This window comes from Lampris incognitus, chromosome 16 (genome assembly GCF_029633865.1).
Source record: "Lampris incognitus isolate fLamInc1 chromosome 16, fLamInc1.hap2, whole genome shotgun sequence".
Classification (NCBI taxonomy): domain Eukaryota; kingdom Metazoa; phylum Chordata; class Actinopteri; order Lampriformes; family Lampridae; genus Lampris; species Lampris incognitus.
The window spans coordinates 32338200-32349151 of NC_079226.1; the positions used below are offsets into that span (position 1 = coordinate 32338200).

The 10952-nt window shown below is 44.7% G+C and overlaps 1 protein-coding gene across 1 annotated transcript in view; it reads left to right on the forward strand.

Annotated features, from left to right (window-relative positions):
• Nucleotides 1-10019, forward strand: part of dtnbb (dystrobrevin, beta b) — a 31270-nt gene extending 21251 nt beyond the window's left edge. The window contains 12 exon segments of the mRNA XM_056295240.1: nt 174-264; nt 1359-1447; nt 1679-1687; nt 2300-2413; nt 4550-4646; nt 5048-5068; nt 6438-6591; nt 6956-7045; nt 8517-8574; nt 9863-9896; nt 9899-9963; nt 9965-10019. Coding sequence (XP_056151215.1) covers nt 174-264; nt 1359-1447; nt 1679-1687; nt 2300-2413; nt 4550-4646; nt 5048-5068; nt 6438-6591; nt 6956-7045; nt 8517-8574; nt 9863-9896; nt 9899-9963; nt 9965-10019 — 877 coding nt within the window.
• The last annotated feature ends 933 nt before the right edge of the window (nt 10020-10952 follow it).

Consider the following 10952-nt stretch of genomic DNA (forward strand, 5'->3'; position numbering starts at 1 on the left):
GCTCCCCTTCAATTTAAATTCATACCCAGGATGAAGTTGATTTGTCACACTACTTATATAAGCACTTTTGACAGTAGTCTAAGTCTTAACGGCGCATATATACATGTGTGTGTGTGTGTATGTATGTGGGTGTGTGTGATTTTCCATGTCTCTCTCTCTCTGACTTGCGGCAGTGTCTTGGAGAGTCCCAGTCGACTAGATGAGGAGCACCGCCTCATCGCCCGCTACGCAGCCCGCCTGGCAGCAGAGGCAGGCAACTCCACAGTGAGTGATTTGCAGGACAGCCTTTAGTGAGCATCAGTCTGCCAGCATTTCACAACTCACACTCTGACATGCTATTGTTGGACACCGCTTTGCGGCCCAGACGACTTGACTGCTGAAGGCCTCGGGAGTTGGAGAAATCCACACCGCGAAAAAAATATTCATTCTCATGAGTCATCACGTTCTATTTCTTTTCTTTTTTTGGGGGTTGGGGGGTTTCCCCTCCCCTTTTCTCCCCAATTGTACTTGGCCAATTACCCTATTTTCCGAGTTGTCCCGATCTCTGCTCCACCCCCTCTGCCGATCCGGGGAGGGCTGCAGACTACCACATGCCTCCTCCAACACATGTGGAGGCGCCAGCCACTTCTTTTCACCTGACAGTGACGAGTTTCGCCAGGGGGATGTAACACGTGGGAGGATCATGCTACTCCCCCCCCCCCCAAACAGGCGCCCCGACTGACCACAGGAGGTGCTAGTGCACACATTCCTACCAGAACACACACCCACATCCGGCTTCCCACCCACAGATGCGGCCAATTATGTCTGTAGGGACGCCCGACCAAGTCAGAGGTGAGACGGGGATTCGAACCGGCAATCCCCGTGTTGGTAGGCAACGGAATAGACCGCCTCGCCACCCGGACGCCTCACGTCCTATTTCTTAACACCAGTGAAAATGTTCCACCCAAGGGGGTGAGATAAGTTCTTGTTTGCAACACAGTTTTTACTCAGAACATAATGTCGAAATAAGGCCCATCCCTCTGCCTGTGGCATGATTCAGGAAAACGCCTGGAACGAGTTTCGTTCCCAGTGGAAACTCGCAGTTATCGGGGGTGATATTTTATGGGTTTTTCCAGTTGCATCCACAGCTAAATCTAAACGCAAGATTGAGTGAGTTGTGAAGATGGACATTTTTTTTTTGCATTTCAGTACATTCTGCTCCAAAACTGTTAGAGGAGGTCTAATGTACATGAAGTCACATGAAGTCACCAACTGAGTACTTTTTGCAGTTTACTTTGGTTGGCAGGCAGCATTTGGTGTCCAATTTCAAGTCATATAGACTGTTGTTAATTCCACTCTGTGGACATTTTGTCTTTCAGCAACAATGTCCTCCAACAGATTTAAGTTTCAACTTCGATGCCAACAAGCAACAGAGACAGCTGATTGCGGAGCTGGAAAACAAGAACAGGTGGGATGAATTATGCATCGCAAGCCATTCATAGTCAATGAATCCTCAAAGGTCGTTTGATTTGTCTTCCTGGTGTTAAAATGAAATCTGATAATTCCCAGATTGCTGCAGGGGAAACTTATTTTCTAGTTTTGAACTTGAAAAAGTATTAAAAGTGAATTTAAAAAGGTGATGACTGCATGTTGTCTTGGGAGTGACTTGGATGGGTGGATGTTTTAATGAAAATTAAAGTGGTCTTCGGTAATTTTTTTGTGTTGAAAAATGTCATATTTGAAAACTTGACCCACTAGCATTTTTAGAGCAACGGCCATTTATTGTGTTATTATTCTGTAATGGCTCCTCTGGTGCACCAGCACCTGTCAAATATACAGGAAGTGCACCAGGTCAGACACAGAAGGAAGAGAAGAAGAAGAAGGAAGCTGCGTGTTGAATGCAGAAGAGAGTGTGATGAGCAGTAAAATGCAAAGCGAAACATCTTCTGTTTAATTAAATGTTTGACATGGATTGATATGTCGGCTCGGTATTACTGTGTCAGATGACATTGGTGATCTTCCTTCTTCAAAATACGCACACGGCTGCCAGATTATTTCGTCGGTGTTACGCTAAAATCTACGACCCTGTGAAAATATTGAGCCGCATGAGATTGATTCCTGCATGTTGAGATTCACGTCCGTTTCGAACGGAACCCCGGGATTTAAAGAACGAAAATAAACCGTAGAAGAAATGAAGGCTAAAAAAAGGAGTGTGATTGATTGAGATTAGATTTGGTTGCTTAGTTGGTCGGTTTGCTTTGTTGCTCTGCTTGTTGGTGACCTTACTGGTTTATTGATGTTTGATCCTGTGGCTCCACAGAGAGATCCTTCAGGAGATCCAGAGGCTGCGTTTGGAGCACGAGCAGGCCTCTCAGCCCACCCCGGAAAAAGCCCAGCAGAACCCCACCCTACTAGCTGAGCTACGGCTCCTTAGGTAAAGCAGGCGAGTTAACACCCCCAACCAACCCCACCCCAGCACCCCCCAAACTTCCGTATTACCGCTGCAGATCACCATGCATAGTAAAATCATCTTCCTACTGTGAAAAGAAACATGCAGCTTTAGGTTTACACCAGAGCTGATACCATCTGAGATCCGGTCCGGGCACTGAAAACTTCTCGAGTAGTCATGCGGCTGTTTGTTTTGATTACCCAACAACAGGAAGTAGGATGTTTAAAGAAAATCAAGCAGTGAAACTACTTGAAGGCTCTCGTACTTGCGTGAGTGAAACTCATTCTTCTACCAAAAAAGGCTGCCTTTACAATGTAAGTGGGTGCTTTTGAATCAGCTTGATGCAGCATGGTTGTTAGTCATATCCATTGTTGAATGGAAGGAGTCGTACCTGCGCCCACCGGTATGACTCCTTCCATTCCACCGTGGAAAGAGATTAAGGGTTTTATTCCAGAATGCAACATGTATTCATTTTGTGCATTTATTTCCCCTCCGGAAATTCATCACAGAATGTTTCAAAAAATACAGATGGTTCTGTTTACAGAAAAAAAAAGCTGTGGATTCACGCTGAGAGGAAGTTGCAGCACTTGTTTCCCATGAACCTTGGCTGTCTCTTGTAGCGTAGTCTCATTTTTCAAATTCGCCTGTCATTATCAGCACCGAAGTAATGATAAATGGAGAAATGGACCAATTTGCACCCCTCTTCTCCTTTTCTCTCTCGTTCGTCTCCTTCGTCAGCTTCTTCTTACCTCTTCTTCCTCTTCTTATGTAATTCTTCAGTGACAAATTGATTTTGTGCTCCAGTGATCGTTCCCGGAATATTTTGCAGTGAATTTCTCTCTGGTGAAATTTACGAGTGTTAAGAGGCGGCAATCTAATTCCCTAAGCCCGTGTTTTGAGTATAGCATCACCTCTCAGTGCAGCGTGATGGAAGTCAGAGCGGAGACCATGATATTATCATTCCAACCCCCTGATTGCAAATATGAGGAAAGGAGAATTTCATATGTTGGTGTTCAGCGGCCGGATGAGTGGCCCTGATATTGCTTTGCCTCAGCCCCAAGGTATGGGAGAAAATATTATTAGGCAGCAGATGTCTGAGTGAGGACTCTGGAAAGACAGATATGAATGCTGGGTTGATGGTAAACAAGTCCTCCGACGATTTGGATTCAATACGCTCTTTGGACAGCAGAGGGCAGTAACAAGCCGACTGGATGGCCAGACATTTAACCTTGGAGAATGTCGAGACACAAAGGAAATGTCTCTTCTTTTCGAGATAGAGGAAGAGAGAATAGATCACTGGGAAATATTGAAAAGGCTGTTAAAATCACGTTAATTAACAAGTACACGCAACGCTTTTTTTATGTCTCAGTGACTTTGGCAGAGAAACGTATGTAACAGGGTCTCGTAGATCATCCTTGACTTTTACCGTTTTTTTTTTATTAATGGTTGGATGTTTTATATTAATACATGTTAGTACACTTTACATTAGGTCCAACTGACCATGTTAGATACTAGTTCTCTGTCCTTTACTGTGACAGGGAGGACATTGTTTCTGTAGGGTATTCGTGCCCACATTATGTATAGGTTGTAAAATGGTTATGTTATTTCATAGTCTTTTGTTTCTTGCAATATTTTATGTTGCTGCAATGCAACAATGCAATGTTTCTTGCAATGATTTGCACCATAGTCGTGATGGTTTGAGTCTGCTTGCTGCATAATCCATTTTCCAGATGATGATTAATGAAGGTCGGCTCACCTTATTTTATCTTACATACTCATGCAAATTGGTACTAAAGCCAATAGGACCTCACGTACAATACAGGGTTGTAAAGATTTGCAAGACAAAATACAAACAATGCCATACATGCATGATAGACCCTAATATCAGCTAACAGGTCACATATCTATGTCTATTCAAGCAGTATAACTGATGCTGTGATTCTAGCTTAAGCGGAGACACAGTGAGTGGCCTTAAGTGAACCGGTCCATTTGGTTGACAGGATCATTTCCTGAACCAGGTTACAGTGGTAATGGCAGAGGTCCTTCCGGAGATGCATGACATAAATTATGCCCATTCTGAAAACACACCCCCCCATTCCCGCCTTCTTCCTTTGGCCACAGACACAGGAAAGATGAGCTGGAGAGGCGCATGTCTGCCCTGCAGGAGAGCAGACGGGAGCTGATGGTGCAACTGGAGGGTCTCATGAGGCTGCTCAAGGTAAGATGAGCACCACTGTTTTCAAGAGATTAGCCTCTAGGTGGAGCACAAAGGGCCCTGGCAAAAAAAAAGAAAAGAAAAAAAGAAGAAGCATTAAGAAACCTTTGATGGTGAAATCTCGTAGCAAGCACGCTGTCCTGATTTAGATCTCCTCTTGCTGTTCTTTTTCAGCCTTTTCACCGATGCTATCGATGTCTTATCCACACAGTATGTGATGGGCTCATTAAAATGTGTCGAAACGTTTGATGAACAACAAGTTGTGTACATGTTAGAAATGATCGAGTTATGGCATCTTTAAGTCCCGCTGTTCTGAAATCGTTCCTCTTTTTGCTGCTTTCACTGTGCGGCTCTCGCTCACTCTTCTTGCCTTCCCTTACTGCTTACCTCCGGCGGCTGGATAGGATGAGGAGCAAAAACAGGCAGTAAGTGGCCCTTAATTTGGTTTGCACGCCCCATGGCTGGCTCGCACTAAGTACAGCACTGCAGTGCTCACCCCCTCTTTACACAGATAGCGTTCCCACCGCACGGAGGTGTACGGCTGGGAAATCACACTGTTCTACTTCATTGGGTTGTAAGGAGGAGGACAGAAACCATGTAAGAAGTCCATTTTCTAACTGGATAATGTAGCTGTCCAATCTAGGCCAGCCCACCATGTCCTCATCTACTCCTGTTCTATCGCATAGCACACAAACCATTTGCTGAGACACAACCTTCAAAACCAGTTCTGGGGCGGCGGGCACAATTTAGTCCAGAGAACAGTGTATTTCCCTTGCCCCAAAATGTCAGAGACCTGTTCCTTTCATCAACGCTAACAACCTTCCTTCTAATGTGACTGCAGTCTGGCCGGCCATCTGCTGCCTGGCGCTCAGCCACAGGCCTGGGCCCTGCACCAGTCCCAGAGACACACACACATGCACGCACGCACGCACACAACACAACACACACACAACACACACACACACACACACACACACACACACACGCTGCCCTTCTTTCTCTGCGCGCTACAGCGCTCTACCCAGCACAGGCCCCATCACTCGCTCACACATGGTTCTCATTACCACCTCCAATCCAGTAAAGGTGCACTATAGAGGGAAAGTGTATGGATGTGTGCCGCTGCACAGCGAGCCGGTATTGGATTACCGTGACGTATCTCTGCTCTGCAATCGCTGCTGCTCCGAGCCGTTCTCCCTCGAAAGATTCAAGTGCACTTTTGCACATGTGTGTATCTTGCCCAGAAGCGGGTTCACACTCACCATCCAAAGAATTTGACTCGGCGGTTTGCTCATGTGGTCACGTGAAACATAACACAACCGCAAGATAATCAAAATGGTATGAGAAGAAGATTGAGGATAAAAAGATAAATAAATTTAACAATGTGCACATGGGGCCTGCAGAGACTTTAGAGGCAGCGGTGTCAATGCTTCTTTGATTCTCAAATCCGTCTCCATCATCGAAACAATATTGTGCCCCTACTGGAACGGTCCTGCTCACCGTTGGGTTCCTTTATGTAGGGATTTCTTGGATTTGAACAACTTGATACGAGAGGAGTTTTATTCGATTCTGAAGCTGTAAAAGCTTTCACATGGCACGTTTGATGAAAAAGACCCCTGTATTTTGAGCCATAATTTAAGAAATCCTCCCTTCACCATGTTAAAGCCTACCAAAACGAAAACATACATCTGCGTCTACATCTGTTATGTACAAATTTGGGTGGTGCATTGCGGTGGGCCACTGAATCATACACTGTGCCTTTAACTGACACTGGTGTTTGCGTTGTTTCAACCCCAGTCTGGAGGCTCCCCTCATTCTTCCCCGAGTCATGGTGCAGGCTGCTCCATGCCCATGCCCATACGCTCCACCTCTGCTGGGTCTACCCCCACCCACACACCACAGGACTGCCTGGCAGGGGTGGGTGGGGACGTGCTGGAGGCCTTCGCTCAGGGTGAGTTCCTCTTCACATCCGCGGTTAATCCAGAGACCACATAAACATAAGAAAAAATACAGTTTCCACCATTTAAAAACTTAAAATGGAGTATGACAGAATTATTTATTTATATACTTATTTATGTGACTGCTCTATTTATGAACCACTTTAAAGTCATTAACTACACTTACCGTTTTTGAAATGAAACCCTTCAGAGGATTACTGTCCCCTATTAATGCAGCGAGAAATAAAACGTTCCATTCGCAGCATATGGACTTGTAATACATTCACATAAACTGCAGTAATTTCCAGGATTGGATCACAGATGGTGATAATTGGGAACGTTTTTGCCTTGAGTCAACAACACATCTTTGGGTTTCAGGTGTTCCCAGAAACCTTCGGAACGACCTGTTAGTTGCTGCTGACTCCATTACGAACACCATGTCATCGCTGGTGAAGGAGCTCCACTCGGGTAAGTCCATGTCACACACATTCAGTCCAGCACCAAGTACAAGCTCAGCCACGAAGACTTTGTTTACCTTTTTCTGCATTTGCCAGCATGCATCTTACGACATGACATCACCTTGTTAGACCAGCGGTGTCTGCTTGTCTTGCTATTGTAACAGTGTACGACCACGGATGTGTAGACTCGCTAGCCCTTGGCTAACAGGCAACTGCGCTAACCAGACAACTAAAGGGTCCGACCCGTTGGCCAAGAGCTAGAGTCTACGCATCCGTGGTCGTACACTGTTACACTCTCCCCTCCTTCGGGAAGCGCGTCCCCGCGCTTCTGCATACCAACTCCCCCTCATGCCTCTGAGCGCATAATGCATCCCACCACTGCCACCAAATTTAGCAGGAATTCAGGAGGCCGGCGGTAATCGAACCAGGGTTCCCCGCACCACGGACGACTGCGCTAACCAGTCAACTAAAGGGTCCGATCTGTTAGCCAAGGGCTACTGAGTCTATTTAGCACTATTCAACACTATTTTACACTATTTAACCCTACCAACCAAACGATCCCTCCTCGTTGTTGTGTCATTGTCTCATGACTCCCATCCCGACCACCAGCACCAGTGTCACATCCCCATCTTCTTTTTCTTTTGGCTTGTTCCCCGTTTCTCAGGGGTCGCCGCAGCAGATTTTTGCCGTCCATAGCTTTCCGTCTGACATCCCCGTCCTCCTCTCTCTGGTCTCTCCATCTTTTCTTTCGTCTTCCTTGTTTTCTTTTGCCATGTATTTCCATGTCCAGTACCTTCTTCCCTAAGTAGTCTATGCCTCCTCTCTGTAAATGTCCAAACCCTCTCAGTCTTGTCTCTCTCAACTTCTCATCCATCCCTCTGATCTTGAACATAGCTCTTATTTCTCTTCCGGTCCGACGCAGCATGTTCATCTCTGCTACCTGTAATGTAGATTCTAGCCTCTCTGTTGTCACTGCTTCCATACCACAGAGCAAGGCAGGCCTGACTATTGATTTGTGTACCTTGCCCTTTACCCTCAACAGCATTCTTCTGTCACAAAGTACTCCAGCTACCTTTCTCCATGAATTCCACCTCCGTCTGTATTGGAAATACTATCTGTCACCTAAATTTGTAGGTTTTGTTCCCCCTCTCATCAGTTTAAATTTTTGGACCCCATTTGGGGTTTTGAAACAATCATTGCAAATCAAATTGTGCCTCACTTGACCAGAACCTGTTCTGTTGGGTTTTTTTTTTTTTTTTGCATTGGCTTTTTAAAAAAAAAATTTTTTTTTTACCTGTGTCAGTCTTTTCTCGGGAATAAAAGCACCTCATCCTTCAATTCTTCTCGACTAATTTATCTATCCGTGTATCCCTTTGCCAGAGTCTGTTTTGTCACCAGTGTCGTGAGATTTTATAAGATTGAGTTTGTTTCATCAGGGCCTCAAAACACAATAGTTGAATTCTTGGGTTTTGTTTTTAAAGTAGACGACGGTGGTGAGGAAGAGGAAACCAACATGAGGAACGGTGGAGACAGAGGTGAGTCTCGGCGGGACAGCTGTGGGTTAAACACACTTTAATGGTATTCAACACATCCCGCTTAAAGCTTTTCAAAGGTAATTATTTGCCATCTTTATGGCCGGAGAGCAGAGAACATGTTTATTGGTGCTGATCATAAAATGAGCCCATACAGCGTGTCACTGTAAATAAATAAAAGGTATTTTCTTTCTTTGTTTTTCAGCTGAGGCAGATTGAACAAAGAAAAAAGTATGTATTATATTGTGTATGTTTGAATATATACATAACACCTGCCAAAACATATAAAGCAATGTATGTATATTTAAATATGCTGTATGCAAAATATATTTTACATACTGCATAATGAAATATATATCAAATATATTCATATATGTGGGCATCTGGGTAGCATGGCGGTCTATTCCATTGCTTGACAACATGGGAATTGCCAGTTTGAATCCCCATGTTACCTCCGGCTTGGTCAGGCATCCCTACAGACACAATTGGCCGTGTCTGCAGGTGGGAAGCCGGATGTGAGTATATGTCCTTGTCGCTGCACTAGCACTTCCTCTGGTCGGCCGGGGTGCCTGTTCGGGGGGGGCAGACTGGGGGAATAGCGTGATCCTCCCATGCACTATGTCCCCCTGGTGAAACTCCTCACTGTCAGGTGAAAAGAAGTGGCTGGCGACTCCACGTGTATCAGAGGAGGCATGTGGTAGTCTGCAGGCCTCCCTGGATCGGCAGCAACCGGGATGGCTCGGAAGAGTGGGGTATTCAGATGGATACAGTTAGAGAGAAAAAAATCCCTATATATATATATATATATATATATATATATATATATATATATATATATATCCTTTACATTATATTACACACAGCATGATTTCTATTGTGATAATATATATACAATGCAAATTGTATACATTATAAGCAAACAGATGTAATCCTATAGTTATACTGCAAGGAACCTTAGAGACTAGTCTATTTAAACGAACTTTATACGAAAAAGAGAAACAAAGGTGGATTGTTGTATTGTTTTCATGCTAGTTGGTGTGGAAATGTTGGCGTCAGTTCGCCCTTTAGGCAACACTGCCATCCGGCTCCCGGTCCCTCCAGTTGCACACTAGCATAGCTCGACAATAACGTTGGCCTGTCGGTTCCACACAACCGCCAGTGGTTAAATTGCCCGCTGGGCCGACACAGAGTGCTTCATATTTGCAGACAAGTCATGTATATTTCACACATGCATCTGTTCAGGCTTCCAAAGTGGACAGGAGTGCTAAGTGTGATCTTTATGTGTTCGTACCCAGGCACAGAGCGAGCACAGAAGTACTGAGGGGAGAAGGGAGCACCATTCCATCCTACGAGGACATTCAGTCATTCAATGGGAAGAGTCAGTAACAACAACAACACCCCCCCCCCACGCCCCTGGCATTAGCACGTAGAGTAATGCATGCTGTAATCTAAACAAGAGATTTCACTATGTGAACTGAAATGTCTCCGCGCACCTTGCAGGGAGCAACATGTGTCTAATTAGCGAGTGTATATGTTGTTCTGTATACAAAAGCAAAAAAAAAAAAAAACCAACAAAAAACTGCTGTACCAGATGTTTTACCATGATGACCGCTAAGGAATGGCTTGCTGTGCTTCCCCTACCCAACTGTTCCTCCGAAGCAGGTCATATACAATGCTGTAAAACAACTTTACACCGGGAAACGCCCCCGACCTGAAAATGAACCTATTTTCACGATGTGTTCCCTGGCATCGCTTTTGTATGATTAGCGCTAGTGATATTTTACATTTTTTAATTTATTTTATGTGTTGTTTTTGTTATTATTATTTTTTTTTTGCATGAAGTTGCACTCACGTCTAGATTTTAGGTACTGCAATACCATGTTACGTCAGTTCTTCGTGGGTTCATGGTGACTGCTAAGGTTCCACACGTGTCCCCGCCTCTGAATTCACACTGAGTGCGTTTACATGCATGTGGTTCTTGAGCCTTTGGCTTTCTTTTTTTTTTAGCGGCTCCTTGTTAAGACCTCATCTGGTGTACAAAGGCCTTTCAAGAGTCTGCGTTACTTTAATTTCCACAGTGCAATATATACTCTATATTCCTATACATCTATAGGAATACTCATTTGGAATGCGAAGGGGCATAATGATGGTTTATCCCCAGTTAGTCCTTTACCATGAAATGGGTTAGTGCCCGGAATATTGTGTGCATGTAAATGCACTCACATCGAATCACATACTGTACTGCTGCTACTGTGCGCTCAGTGAGCCACCCTTGCAAATAATAGGGCTTTCTGAGTAGCGTAACCGAGGGGCTATTATAGACACATAAGAACGGGCTTACCTGACGTTTTGTCCCAGTCAAACAACTGAACTGACATAGTGACC